The 15,777-nt window shown below is 44.9% G+C and overlaps 1 protein-coding gene across 1 annotated transcript in view; it reads left to right on the forward strand.

Moving 5' to 3' along the window:
• Nucleotides 1-15,777, forward strand: part of NOC3L (NOC3 like DNA replication regulator) — a gene marked incomplete at its 3' end in the record, with an annotated part of 176,208 nt that overhangs the window by 104,282 nt on the left and 56,149 nt on the right. Inside the window, 1 exon segment of the mRNA XM_082268896.1 lies at nt 737-808. Coding sequence (XP_082125022.1) covers nt 737-808 — 72 coding nt within the window.

Genomic DNA, 15,777 nt, shown 5'->3' on the forward strand with positions numbered 1-15,777 from the left:
GTTTTCCTGGGTTGTTTCTCCTGTTGAGCCTTTTCTGTTGCCCAGAAGGTTCTCTTACTGTGCGTGTAAGGTTCCTTTCTCTGATGTGGGTACTGCGTTGCCTTTTCTATGGTTGCATCTCCCACCCCTCATGTCTACACTGCTTTGGGACATCCCATTGGTGAAGACTATTTGAGGGGCGGCGACTGCCGGAGGACGTAAGAGAAAACTGAGTTTTTGTAAAATCTTACCGTAAAATTCCTTTCTCTGAGTCCTCCGACATTCGCTGTCCCCGCCCCTCTTTTGGGGTTTTTTCTTGTACACTTACTGCTATGCTACCAAACTGAGTTGGGATGGCTTAATGCAGGGGGGGGTATTGACCAGTGGGACAGCCCCCATGGGTGTCTCTATGCTAAGAGCTTTTTTTCTAACAAATCTTATGCCTAGCTACTCTTGCGGAGCGGAAGTCAATACCCATTGGTGAAGACTATTTGAGGGGCAGCGACTGTCGGAGGACTCAGGAATTTTACGGTAAGATTTTACAAAAATTCAGTTTTTATCTTAATGCATAGAATGCATTAAGATAAAAAAAAAACCTTCAGCCTTTACAAACACTTTAAACAGCAAGTTTTGTTTTTGCTTTGTTTTGTTTTTTTTCTCTGCACGGTCAGCAAATCTGCAACAGTTGCTTTTTCCTAGAAGAAATGTATTAATACTTTGAACCTTTTTGATATTTTTTTTTTTTTTCTATTAAAAGGTGATGTTCTCAACATTGACCCTCTGAAGTTTTATAGTCACCTGTACAAGACGCTGTTTGGACTCCATGCAGGTAACCAAGATGTTTTTTTTGTATTTTTCAAAAACAAAAATCAAGTGTTTGCTAACTCAACAAGCGGACATCCAGCTTGATAATGGATGATTTCATAAATTGTGCGACTCCCTGAACACCTTCAAAGGGAGCCAGGTTTGTTGCATGTTCCAATTCTATTGCCAGAAATGATTCCATGAATTCAATATGGTCCAACTCTGTGACCTATTCAAGGAGGGGGTGGTGAGTGTCGTAGTATAGCTATCTTAATATGATTGATCAATCCTAATAATTTGGACAACAAAACCACCTGTGGCGAATTTGGAATGGTCGCTTCTGTAATTGTGGCATATAATCGAAGAAACGGATTACAAAAACCGTGAATAGGGAGGCACGCCCACCAAATATGCACATGCAAACCATGGCTAATTTGGCTATGCAAACACAGAGCTGACATCAAGGTATATAAACAATGAAGAAGGGTGGGGCACCTACTGTACACCAAAATAAATATAAAATGTCTGCGCTTAGTGTGCACCCTATAGTCAAAAATATTCACGATGGATCACTTAGCCGCAAAAGGTGTACCTACTCTATACCACCTGGTAGGGAGATTAAAGTTAGTCTCTTGGGCCTGTACTTTGTTATCAGACACCTATTTAGCAGCATAATCTGGGAGGTCAGCATGAGTGCAAGATATATTTTAAAGTGCACAACTCAAAATTAAAAAATATTTCTGTTGCTTATTGGTAAATAAATATATAAATAGTTATATATAAATAAATAAATAAATAAATATATTGTACATGCAACAAGCAAATCAATTATATAAATATATAATATTCCGTGCAGCAAGCAAATAAAAGTGCTTAATAGTGCGTGCATAAAAAACTCATCAAATATAAGCAGATATATTCGTGCTCTCCAGTGAAAAATAATTATATAGCAAGTGTCTCTGCAATTCGTGCAAAAAATATGCTCCTTAAAGTGCTTCAGGTGGTGGGGTGTGACACACGTGGCCTCTTACCAGCTTCCAATGAGTCACAATGACTCCCAACGCCTGTGATCCCTTTAATTGGGTGGATCAGACCTCTCCTCGATATCTTTTGGGATGGATATCTGCTCCTACATTAGGCATGTATGGACCATATAGTCCGCATAAAGATAAACAAAAAAAGCCTCCAATAGTGAAATATTGTATGCTTTATTTGAAAATTAATAAAAAGGTATACAGTTGGTCCCTTACTATTAGTTGTGCCCTCCTGGCACTGGGCAATTCGGCAGTACACAAAATCTTTCAGTAGTGGGGAATCGTATCCGAGGATCTGCAGCTTCCTCTTAGTTTTCCTCTCAGTTCTTAGGTGGTAGCAGGTATGCTTGTTCCGGTGTGTAGGTCTGCACTGGCTCTCTCGGGACCTCTCTCCTCTCTGGCTGAGTGAGAGTGAGCAGAGAGGAGAGAGGTCCCGAGAGAGCCAGTGCAGACCTGCACACCGGAACAAGCATACCTGCTACCACCTAAGAACTGAGAGGAAAACTAAGAGGAAGCTGCAGATCCTCGGATACGATTCCCCACTACTGAAAGATTTTGTGTACTGCCGAATTGCCCAGTGCCAGGAGGGCACAACTAATAGTAAGGGACCAACTGTATACCTTTTTATTAATTTTCAAATAAAGCATACAATATTTCACTATTGGAGGCTTTTTTTGTTTATCTTTATGCGGACTATATGGTCCATACATGCCTAATGTAGGAGCAGATATCCATCCCAAAAGATATCGAGGAGAGGTCTGATCCACCCAATTAAAGGGATCACAGGCGTTGGGAGTCATTGTGACTCATTGGAAGCTGGTAAGAGGCCACGTGTGTCACACCCCACCACCTGAAGCACTTTAAGGAGCATATTTTTTGCACGAATTGCAGAGACACTTGCTATATAATTATTTTTCACTGGAGAGCACGAATATATCTGCTTATATTTGATGAGTTTTTTATGCACGCACTATTAAGCACTTTTATTTGCTTGCTGCACGGAATATTATATATTTATATAATTGATTTGCTTGTTGCATGTACAATATATTTATTTATTTATTTATTTATATATAACTATTTATATATTTATTTACCAATAAGCAACAGAAATATTTTTTAATTTTGAGTTGTGCACTTTAAAATATATCTATTACCTTTAATTATAATAATTTATTCACTAATAAGCACTTCTAATACATATTTAATACACGTGCTACCCTGAACAAGTTTTATTCCAGTAAATATAAAAGATCACCAGTGCCTTTTTCATCTACGTCCCATATTTTATATTGTTTTCACAATTAAAAGGGCAGCAGGTTCAGATATATCTTTAAAAAGAGCCAGGCGCCTTCCTATAATTTGCTAATGAGTGCAAGATAAAAGAACATTATACACAGCAGAAGGCATGTTCATGTGGTGTATCTTACCGGAGCAGAGCCTCTATAGGCAAAAGGACACTATTCAACATTACCTTGTTCGAGAGTGATTTGAAAAGAATATATACCACGTATCACTTTCTTGGTGCTTCAAAGCCTCCAGAGAGGTCTATCATAGCTCTCCCTAAAAGCACCTTCAGCTGTTCATAATTGCTTATTTCAATTTAGCTAATCTGCCTTTACATGCACATAAACTTTAATGGCATCCCAGTCTTAGTCCCTAGAATTCAATATTGGGTTAGCCCATCCTTTGCAACTATAACACCTTCAACTCTTCTGTGAAGGCTGTCCACAAGGTTTAGGAGTGTGTCTTTGGGAATGTTTGACTATTCTTCCAGAAGTGCATTTGTGAGGTCAGGCACTGATGTTTGAGAAGGCTTGGCTCGCAGTCTCCGCTCTAATTCATCCCAAAGGTGTTCTATTAGGTATATGTCAGGACACTGTGCAGGCCAGTCATGGTCCGTAATCCCAAACTCACTCATCCATGTTTTTTTGGACCTTGCTTGCTTTGTGGGGACCTGAGCAGGATAAACTAGCAGATGTCTCACACAGGGCAACTGATAGGGGGGCCACTGGTCCCCTGCCTGCTTTCAGCTGCTAAAAGAAGAGAGACACAATTGTGTGTGGGCCCCCCTCTCAGCGCTGGCTCTGTTTGCTCTGCTAGGGGAGTTTATTTCAGTAACTTCTCTCCTTGCAGTTCTTCCTATACTCCTTGTCCCAGCCTGTGTATGTATGTGTGTGTGTATATATGTATATGTATATATATATATATATATATATATATATATATACATACATATATATATATATATATATATATCCATTGAGAGAGCTGTGCTTTGAGAATGACTCCTGCGCGCATGCGTGTGAATTACATAATCGCAGTTTGGCCAAACGACTAGAGCCCAAGAACCCAGAGAGAAGACCAGACAAAGATAGAATCCCTCTCGGTAGTGACTGCACACTGCTGGAGAGATCTGCTATTTAGGGAAGTCTTTCATGATAATATTTCACCAAAGCCCACTGGGGCCAGAGAGAGAGGGAGGATCAGCAAACTGGAGTTTCAGCAGATCTGGGAGTTACTACTAATCAGCAGAGCTGTAGGTACTACTGAGTGAGGAATCCGCAGAGCTGGGGATCTGCTGAGTGGGTGTATTACTGATTTTGGGGGTAATTGAACCAGGGTTCTACTGAGCCCCTTAAAAAAAAAAAAAAGAAAAATAGAAAACCATCACACACAGGGCATTTGCACTTCAAAAATGCATGACAAAAGCATCAAAAACACATAAAAAATGGATGTTAATGCAATGAGCACCTTAATGTGTGTTACTACTCAACGTGTGTAAATTAGCACTAAGAGACTAGCTAAGCTGCTGCCTGGTCTTCAGTCTATACTTTTACCAAGTTTACCCAAGTGGATGTTCTCTTTGGTTTTGGCTTTTTTCAGGCTGTTCAAGGTTTTAACCTATTTTGGTTTGGTTGTTTAGTTTCTGTTGACTTGTTTCCGTCCCCATATGTTCAGTGTGTTGGGACATTCCTATTATGGATATGAAGATGCGCTGTGTCCTGTAACGTACAATAGAGAAAGTAGATTTGCTTGTAAAATTATTTTCTTTGAGTACATCACTGCACACAGATCCAACCCCTCTTCCTTTTGTGGTTCATGGCTTGCTACAAAAACTGAAGCCTTGCCTAGCAGGGAGAGATTATGCCTGGGAGATGACTGGTCTTTTTTTTTTTTTGTCTAATCACATGAAGGTGGCGGCATACCCCCATTGTTATGCATATGACGATGCTCTATAAACCAAAATACAATTTGTTCTACCTGTATAGACCCAGGTGTACATGTTGTGTGTTATCATGTGGTTATTAGCCATCCTTGACTAAAACAGATTGTAAGGCCTTAAGTGGTGTTCTTATAGTAACCCTGTTGCTGATAGTTCTAGGCCTCTAGAGGTGTACATACTAGAAGTAGCTTTCAACTGTCCCGGTCCTGCCCAAATGCCTACTGACTGTGGCCCATCTCTCACAGGCTGCCTCAACAGTCAATAGGAATTTGTGGGATGCAGGAGGGTGGGCAAACTTTGACACCAGCAGGGACTGCCTGATCGGAACAGCCTGGCCTTCAAGTAGAGCGGGTGAATTTAAAGCTATTGCTGGTATGTGCTGTTCTTTTTACCAGTATTCTTTTATTATGAGAACCCCCTACTTTTGATGCACAAGATAAACTTGCTGAATTTACTTACTGTAGTCTACTTTTCTCTCATATACACAGTTTAACCACTTGCCTACTGGGCACTTTTACCCCCTTCCTGCCCAGGCCAATTTTCAGCTTTCAGCGCTCACACTTTGACAATTGCGCGATCATGCTACACTGTACCCATATGAAATTTTTATAATTTTTTTTCACGCAAATAGATCTTTCTTTTGGTGGTATTTAATAACCTCTGGGTTTTTTTATTTCTTACAAAAAAAAGAAAAAAAGACAGAAAAACTTGTGCGCTGATGAGGCGGCACTGATGGGCACTGATAGGCTGCACTGATGGGCACTGATGAGGTGGCACTTATGGGCACTGATGAGGAGGTACTAATGCCGCACTGCTGGGCGCTGAGAGGTGGCACTGCTGGGCGCTGAGAGGTGGCACTGCTGGGCGCTGAGAGGTGGCACTGCTGGGCGCTGAGAGGTGGCACTGCTGGGCCCTGAGAGGTGGCACTGCTGGGCCCTGAGAGGTGGCACTGCTGGGCAGCACCATCAGTGCCCACACTCAGTGCCCATAGTGCTGCTAGTCAGTGCCCATCAGTGCCTAGATGAGCAGGCACTGATGGGAACTGACTGGCAGCGCTATGGGCACTGATGGTGGGCACTGTGGGCAGTTATGGCATTTTTTCCCCCTCTTGTGTAATCAGGGCACTGGTGATCAGTGCCTTGATTACATTCCTCTGTGTCCCCTTACCGCTGATCGGCTCTCCTCTTCCTCACACTGCAGTCTCTGTGTGAGGAAGGAGAGCTGGCGATGAGAGATGATCTCATATGTTTACATTTGAGATCATCTCTCATTGCACTGTCCGCTGTGATTGGCCATTCACCACTATCTGTGATTGGCTGTATCCAAGGGACACGGCCAACACAGATTTTCCCCGATGCGCGCTCGCGGGAGCCTGTTAATATGAGGCCGTATAAAGACGGCCTCCCGGAAATTAGAGCCCGCGCTGTAGCTGTCTTTCGGCTATAGCGCGGGCGGAAGGTGGTTAATTAAAAAAAAAAGGCTTAAGTTATATACAGCCATTAATCCGACTCAAACCATCCATGGAAGTGTAAATGTGTTTGGTGATGTAAGAAGCAGAGAGGAACCCTAAAGGAACCAAGCAACATTCCACCAGCACCTCAGAGGTGTTCTGATGCTTTCTGATTTTTAGATAAGTTAGTGTTTACAAAATGGCATTAATAGCTGGCAAATTGCTATCATTTGTTGCCTGGATTTTCCATATTCTACTTTGCTAGGACATTACTACAAAAGGGTATAGTCTAAACTGGATTACACCTCTTTATAGTATTGGAGGAATGTGCAGATGTTTTTTGATGAACCTGTAGATTACCTTGAATGTTAGGAGCAGTGCTGGCTTTTTATTATATAATAAAAGCCATACATATACAATGTATTCAATTTCCTTTAGATTTAGCTTCAACTTTATAGTGCAAGGGCCTGCCTGATTGCATACAAATTGAAAGTGTTTAGGTTTGATCTCTTACATGGTTTTGGTAAATCTAAAGGAAAATTGTATAATGTATGGTCAACCTAACTGTCTGCAGGTGAGCAGTATTTAAGGGACTGTGTTTGGGAAAGAGGGAGCCTAAATTATTCTTGGTAGCAACATGCTATAATAATGTGTTTATGCTCAGTGTATGGATGTAATGTATGGATCTGTTAAATGAGAATTAGGACAGGTGAATGTTATGTCTATACTGTTTTTCAATAAGCTATTTAGTGCACGGATATATTGATTTCTCTATCGTTCATTGACAGACGTCTCTGATCTTCATATCAGTAGGGTTATACTGCCCCCTACAGTAGCAGGACACTAGGCAGAAAAAATTCTGGCTACGCCTATGGGCAGTCCCAGGGGGTATACTCTCTATCTCCCTGCTAAAGGGGGGCCGTTTTAATCTGCCTAGTCAGGAGTAAGGATGTGGTTCCTTGCTGGGTTCTCTGGTCCTGGCAAAGTTTTTTTTCTAGTTAGCTTTTTCTCCGGATTTTTTCCTGTGAAATCTTCAAGCAACTAAGCTGGATCTGGGCAACAGGCGGGATGATATAGATCCAGTGGTCGCCCTAGCCGGCCATCGATCGCGCGCAGACCCCAGCTCCGTTCTAGGTCGGCCGCGACATAGTCCCACTGGACAGGGACTGGCCCCACGAGTTAAACGTCTCGCCAGGTCGCATACGACCAGGTCTAGGCCAGAGTCCCAGTGTTCTTATTGGCAGACAGCCCCCCACTTCAGCGGAGAGGGGTTCTGTCAGGAGATGGCGCCCTCTTGTTCCTGGTATGCTGAGCAAATGTACCCCCCCCCCCCTCTTCCCCTGGCGGATTTTGGGGTGAACGTGGGCCCCTCCCTAGAACGGTCGGACCCTCACAACCCCGTGTTCCCCTCTGTCCTATTATCATGCACCCCCCATCTACCCCCCCCCCCCCCAGTACTGGTGCTGTGGGATGGTTGTAACTACTCCCGGGGGCTGGGACTGAGCATCAGGTGGGGGTGGGGGGGATGCGCCACCAGCGACGAACGATCGTGCGGGGGCTGGGAGGGCTTTACCTGTCACTCCCAGGGCCCCCTTTCTGTCGATCCTGTCCAGGAGGCTGGGGGGTCCCCACAAGGGTCCTTAGTATCTCCGCAAGCCAACATTTTATTTTAGCCCATGTGCTCTGCAAGATTTGGTGGCCATATTGGTACACCCGGTGGCCATTTTGTGGTGGATTTCTAATAGGAATCACTGGCGGCCATGTTTTTGGAGTTCCTGGAGGCGTTTTTTTTCCTTGGGGACCCCCTGCCTATACCCTTGTGCTTATCCTTAGATCTCCCTTTCTGGATGGAGATCGCTGCAGACCCTTGCTGTGCAGACATTCTGGGCCTCCTGGTGCATCTTTGGTGTAGGGTGGTGAGTCTGGGGGGGGGGGGTCTCTCTCTCTCTGCTGTGGGGTCTTCAATGCGCTCTGCCTGACCTCTTGGGGGCGCTGTAGCGAGGTGGGACGTTTTGAAAACTGTTTGTTGCGGGTTCCCCTGGACACTGCAGAACATGTCTCCACCTGACGCCCACCCCCCCAAGCAGGCCGCAGGGCCCTCTGGATCCCAGCTGCCCATAGATGCACTTTTGGCGGTCCTGGAATAGTTTGTGTCCCGGGTAGAGATGGCCTTTAAAGGGCGAAGTGCCAAAAAGCGCCCTCCACCTACCCCTGCCTCATCTGATGTGTCAGATTCTGCGGGTCTCCCTGCCGGGTCTACTACCTTGCGCCCTTTCTCCTCTGACAGTGAGGATGACATCTCTACCTCCGCCACTGCACAAGAAAAAGGCGCTGGTGGACGCACTGGTTGTATCTGTGTGTGAGACCCTAAAAATGGAGGACGCAGCTGCGACGGCGAATGAGGCGCAGGTTACATTTGGCACTCACAAGCCATCCAGAGCGGCAAAGGTTTTTCCATTTACCTCGTATTTTGACAACATGCTTAAAAAAAGAATGGGACCGCCCAAAGTGTTCCCCTGGGGTGCCTAAGCGGATTGCTAGAATCTACCCCTTTGAGGAGTCTCTTATAAAGAGGTGGACCCTCTGGTCTCAAAGCTGAATAAAGCTACCATGATCCCAGTGGAGGATTCCCCATCCTTTAAGGATCCGGCGAATAGAAAGTCAGAGTCTGTGGCCCGCAATATGTACTCCCTAGCCGGGTCTGCACGAAGACCAGTGTTTACGGTTGCCCTTGTCTCGCAAACATTGACTGAATGGGCTAAGTTACTATGCCGTGACCTGGAGGGGAAACATCTTCCTCCTGCCTTTGGGGAGCTGTTGGACCAGCTGGTGCAGGGGCTGCAACTTTTTTGCGATGCCGCTCTGGATCCTGCTCCCATTTTGGGCCGACTGTCAGTTTCGGCAGTGATCCTCCGGCGTATACTTTTGCTAAAGTGTTGGTCGGCTGATCAGACTTCAAAGATGGCCTTGACTTATCTGCCTTTTCAAGGAGATTCCCTGTATGGGGCTACCCTGGATGACTTTATCAAAGGTTCTCACGGGGGTAAGAGTACTTTTCTCTCGCAGGCTAACAAGGGTAAGACAGGGCCCCTCCTTTTCAGCACATAAGTCCCCCAGGGTCAGTTGATAAGGCAAAGTCCTTCAAGGCCCCCTCAGGTGGTTCCAAGCAACCCTGGTCTGGCAAACAAAAATCAAGTTTCTCCAGACCAGAAGGACAAGTCCCTTTTGGCCTGAAGGTGCACCCTCACCCGTATCTCGGGTGGGGGGACGTCTTTGCAGGTTCCCTGAACTGTGGTTATTCTGGATACAAGACGAATGGGTTCACGAGGTCATACGGTCGTGGGTACAAGATCGAGTTTCGATCCGTTCCACCGGTAAGGTTTTTCCCTTCCCCGTTTTTCAAGGCTTTTATTCAAACCTGTTTACAGTCCCCAGGAAGGAATGTAAGGCGTGTCCAATCCTGGACCTGAAGGCACTGAATTGCTTCGTGCGAGTTCAAAAATTCAAGATGGAATCGGTTCGTACGGTGGTGGCTTCCCTACATCTGGGAGATTTCCAGGCCTCCATAGACATCAAAGATGCCTACCTTCACATCCAAATATGTGCAGGACATTAATGGTTTCTGCGTTTTGCCGTGGGAGAGGATCACTATCAGTTTGTGGTGTTACCCTTTGGTTTCACCTCTGCTCCTCGGGTCTTCACAAAGGTGTTGGCTCCGGTCCTGGCGCTGTTACGACAGCGGGGGATATCTGTCCTGGGCTACCTAGACAATCTGCTTCTCCGTGCGGAGTCTCCCACGGTGCTGGTGACAAATTTGGAGATCATCATGAGAACTCTGGAGGAGTTCGGGTGTATTCTGGACCTTCAGAAGTCGTCCCTGGTCCCTTCCATGAGACTGGACTATCTGAGTCTGACTTTGGACTCATCTGCAGCCAGGGTGTTTCTTCCTCCAGAAAAACTCCATAAACTACAGACTGATTCAGCTGTTGCTGTCCAGCAAATGGTAGTCCCTTCGGACCCGTATGAGAGTTCTGGGACTGATGGTGTCGTCCTTTGAGTCAGTCCCCTTCACTCAATTCCACACGAGAATCCTCCAGAGGGAAATCCTTCTCAAATGGAACAAAATTCCAAATTCCTTGGGCAATCAGATCCAGCTGAGCCAGATGACCAGGGAGTCCCTGATCTGGTGGCTTCAGTCCCCGATGTTCAAACAAGGGAAATCCTTTCTTCCTATACATTGGACGATTGTCACCACGAATGCCAGTCTTTCTAGGTGGGTAGGGGTTCTCTGCAGGTTTTCTGCTCAAGGAGTCTGGTCCCTGGAAGAATCCAGGTTACCGATAAATGTACTGGAGCTGAGAGTGATCAGGCTTTGTCTAGTCCACTGGACCGAGTACCTTCGGAGATGTCCAGTGCCCATTCAATCGGACAGTGCCATGGCCGTGGCTTATGTCAATCACCAAGGGGGCACCAAAAGTGTCTCTGCGGCCTTGGAAGTGGCCGGCATTCTCCGATGGGCAGAACGCTTTGTTCCAGCTCTCTCCACTGTTCACGTTTCAAAAGTGGAAAATTGGCAGGTGGATTTCCTCAGACGACAGACCTTGCATCAAGGGGGGTGGTCTCTCCATCCAGAGGTGGTCCAGCAGTTGTCTTCCTTGGGGCACTCAAGATGTAGATCTGTTGGCGTCTCAGATCAACAGAAAAAGTGCAAAGGTTTTTGGCCCGCTCCCGGGACCCTCTGGCAGACGCCACAGATGCGCTGGTGGCCCCGTTGGTGTCAGTATCTGCTGATGTATGCCTTTGCTGATGTATGCCTTTCCTCCTCTCAAGTTGCTGCCAAGACTTCTTCGCAGGATGGAGGCGGAAGGGATTCCGGTCATTCTTGTGGCTCCGGACTGGCCTCACCGAGCTTGGTACGCCGATCTGGTCAGGCTAGTCGCAGACACTCCTTGGGGACTTTCTCTCAGGGAGGATCTACTGTCTCAAGGGCCAGTCTTCCATCCTGCTTTACAGTTGCCGGCTTTGATTGCTTGGCTGTTGAAAGGCAGGTGCTGAAGGACAGGGGTTTGTCTGCTTCAGTGATTCCTACTCTGGTTAAAGCGAGGAAAGTGACTTCTAGGAAGATCTAGCATCATACGTGGAAGTCATATATTGCGTGGTGTGAGTCTCTTGGGGTTCCCCCTTGCTCTTACTCGGTTGCTAGGATCTTGGCTTTCCTTCAACGGGGAGTTGATCAAAAGATAGCCTTGAGTACTATCAAGGGTCAGGTTTCGGCCTTGGCAATTTTCTTCCAAAGGCCACTGGCTGCCCACTCCCCGGTGCGTAGCTTTATCCAGGGGGTGCGACACTTGGCACCTCCGGTGCGACCTCTGTTGGTATATTAATTTGGTGCTGTAGATTCTCCAGAAACCTCGTTTTGAAAGTATTCGGGAGATTTCTCTGCTTACTCTATCCCAGAAGGTGGCCTTCTTTGTGGCTATTACTAATACGCGCAGGGTGTTGGAACTGGAGGCTTTGTCCTGTCCTTCCTATCTGGTGGTTCACAGGGATAAAGTCGTACTTCGTCCAGATCCATCTTTCCTTTTGAAGGTGGCTTCCAGTTTTCACTTAAATGAGAACATCGTGTTACCCTCTGTGTCCTAAGCCTAAACATCCTAAGGAAATTGCATTACATTCTTTGGATGTGGTTCGGGCACTCAGGGTGTCCTTGGCAACTGAGTCTTTGCGAAAGTCAGATTCGCTCTTTGTCCTCACGGATGGCCCAAAGAAAGGGCTTGCAATGTGAATGGAAAAGAAGGTGTGCGAACCTGTGTGAGTAAGTGTAAAAGCAGCACTGTGATAAATGTGGATAGAAAAAATTATGTAACATATGAAATCAGTTACAAAAGTGCGCAAAAGTAACAATAGCAAAATGTCCATATACGTGAAATCAAAATAAATCAATCTTTTGAAATAGTCTTTTCATCCAAAGAAAGTGTTCCCGAAGTGATAGTGTAGAAAGCCAACTGATGGATGACTGGTGATGTGAAATGAGTGAATTAACCCCTTGCCAAAAGGCAATCCATAACCGTGACTTTAAACAAAATTACAATCTTGTGGTGACACCCAGTGATGTGAATAGACTCTTACCACAATTGAGAGAGAATGGCGCATATACTGTGGTACCAAGGAATCCAATTGATTGAGCCAAATAGAATGGAATATCAAATGGGATGGATGGATCATCAGCTTCCTGGTTGGGGGGGGGGTCTGGAGGCTTCCAAGGATGGGATTGCCAGCAAGGAGACCACAATAAAAGGAAGGGACTGATAGTGCCTTACCCACAGGTTTTATTGGTAAAATGGGTAAAAAAAACACTTCTGGGACTGGAGCCGACTTATTAGTGGAAACGCGTCTAGGGGAGCCAGCTGTGCTGCATGATGTCCCGGATCGCACTGCAGGCGACCATGACCATATTTGCTGTTTAGCTTTCTGGATCTTGTAAGTGTTTTTTTACCCTGTTTTACCAATAAAACCCGTGGGTAATGCACTATCAGTCCCTTCTTTTTATTGTGGTCTCCTTGCTGGCAATCCCATCCTTGGAAGCCTCCAGACCCCCCCACCCCAAACAGGAAGCTGATGATCCATCCATCCCATTTGAGATTCCATTCTATTTGGCTGATCAATTGGATTCCTTGGTACCACAGTATATGCGCCATTCTCTCTCAATTGTGCTAAGAGTCCATTCACATCACTGGGTGTCACCACAAGATTGTAATTTTGTTTAAAGTCATGGTTATGGATTGCCTTTTGGTAAGAGGTTAATTCACTCATTTCACATCACCAGTCATCCATCAGTTGGTTTTCTACACTATCACTTCGGTAACACTTTCTTTGGATGAAAGACTTTATTTCAAAAGATTGATTTATTTTGATTTCACGTATATAGACATTTTGCTATTGTTCTCTTGTTTTTATAAGCGCACTTTTGTAACTGATTTCATATGTTACATAATTTTTTTCCAAGGAAAGGGCTTACCTGCGTCTGCTGCGACTATTTCCAAGTGGATCAGACAGACAATTGTGCAGGCTTATTAAATTAAGGGCTAGGTTCCACCTTTCCCTCTTAAGGCGCATTCTACTCAGGCGCTTAGTGCTTCCTGGGCTTTTCGACATCGGGCATCTGTGCTTCAGGTTTGCAAGGTGGCTACCTGTATGTGCTGGCCGATGCCTCTTTTGGCCGCAAAGTTTTGCAGGCTGCCGTTTAAGGGTGTTTTAGTCTCCCTTGAGAGTGTTTAATGTTTTTTTTAGGTGGGTCTCATCTTGTTCTGATGAGTCCTATGTTGCCTGGTTGGCTATGGTTTAGCCTTGGGGAATTATTCTTCTGCTGTTCCCACCCCTCATTTTATTGGCACTGCTTTGGGACGTCACTACTGATAAGATCAGAGACTGCATCCGTCAATGACCGATAGAGAAAATTGGATTTTTGTCTTACCATAAAATCCTTTTCTCTGAATTCGTTGACGGACGCAGTACCCGCCCCACTATTGAGTTGGATTAGTGTTATTTTCTCTGACACTGCTTTGATACAAAACTGACATCCTATAGCAGGTAGAGAGGGTATACCCCCTGGGACTTCCTATAGGCGTAGCCAGAACTTTTTTCTGCCCAGTATCCTCCTCCTGTAGGGGGCAGTATAACCCTACTGATATGAAGATCAGAGACTGCGTCCGTCAATGAACTCGGAGAACAGGATTTTACGATAAGACAAAAATCCAATTTATGGTTTTAGTAGTTTACCAAGCACCTAGATATTGCCAACTTTTTAACGACCGAGGACTATGCCTAGGAAAAGAGGGCATAAAAACTGTTCAGTTTGGCATTGCCTATAGTACAAGGTCTGTCCAGCCATATCAGCATATACTGCAGTAATTATGCGCACACACACAATTCCACATTTGTGTATTGCGTTACACATATACGCACATGTCCTTGGCACTATCTAGCAGGGATTTCCCATTTGCTCAGTTTAAGATCCTTTGGACGCCAGAGGAATATAGCAGAGCCATTTCTCATGACCTTTTACTTGAGAGAGATCCCACAAGTGGTTGCTGTATCCTCCCCACTCTGCTTGTAGGTCACACATAAATGCTGTGAACTGGTCCTAAGTCACAGACTACACTTTACAGTACACTCAAGTGCATTGATAAGACAATGTATAGGAACTGGGACATGTTCTCGTATTTATCGGTGTTGTTACTGGACAGTGCAAGTTATATGATGAACATGCCTAAGAAAAGTGTATCATTTTTTACACTCCTTGTCTCGTTCCTCTGGAATAGAATATGCTCCATGTCTACATTCTTGAGTCAGACACAGAATGCATAACATTAGGAAACTTGTGTGAAATAGTCTCAGCCAAAGTTTGCTGCTTAGGCCTCTTGCACACAGATGTCATAATTTAGGCCCTTTGTGCACCGGAGTAAAAAAGCCTTATTTTTTACTGATTTGAAATTAGATACATTGTTGTCTATGGAACAATGCACACAGCCGAGCAAAGATGATCCGTAATGCAGCAGTAAGTACAGAGCCGTAAAACAACACTTTACAAAATTTTACATTTGAGTGCAGTAATTTATGGGCATACACGTGTTTACGCATCTATAAGGCCAGTTGCGCTCGGGCGTAATAATATACTGATGTTTATACTTAGGATCCTGTTGACAAAGAGATCCTGAGTAAAATGTTCTGTAAAAACCTTGCGTATAGGCGAGTAGAGGTGTGTAAGTGTATAGATGAGTAAATATCCTCTTCATTGCCAGTGTTGTAATATACTCATTCATACTCGCGTAAACACACGTTTGCATGTAAATTGCTGCACACAAATGCAAAATGTTCTAATTTTTGTTTTACGGCTCTGTACTCATCGCTGTATTACTGATCTTTACTCAGCTGTGTGCATTTTCACAGGCAACAATGCATCTAAAATCAAATCAGTAAAAATAGCGTGACTTTTTTTTTTTTTTTTTTTTTTACTGCAATGTGCAACAGGCCCAAGCATGTGTATGTGAGTATAAGGCCTGGTTCACACCTAGGCAGGTTGCAGTTTGCATACTCCAGGTGCATTTTGCGTTTTTCAGTAGACGTTTTTGATCCCCTTGAAGCCTATGGAACCAAAATCCAGAAAAAAGTCCCTGGTCCTTTCCATAAAATGCACAGATGTGAATGTGACCCATAGTAAACCATGGTAAATGGACTGTAGTGTGTTTCTGCAAAATGGAAAACACATAGGTGTGAACCAGGCC

Source organism: Pelophylax lessonae (assembly GCF_965119305.1).
Source record: "Pelophylax lessonae genome assembly, chromosome: 9".
NCBI classification, from domain to species: domain Eukaryota; kingdom Metazoa; phylum Chordata; class Amphibia; order Anura; family Ranidae; genus Pelophylax; species Pelophylax lessonae.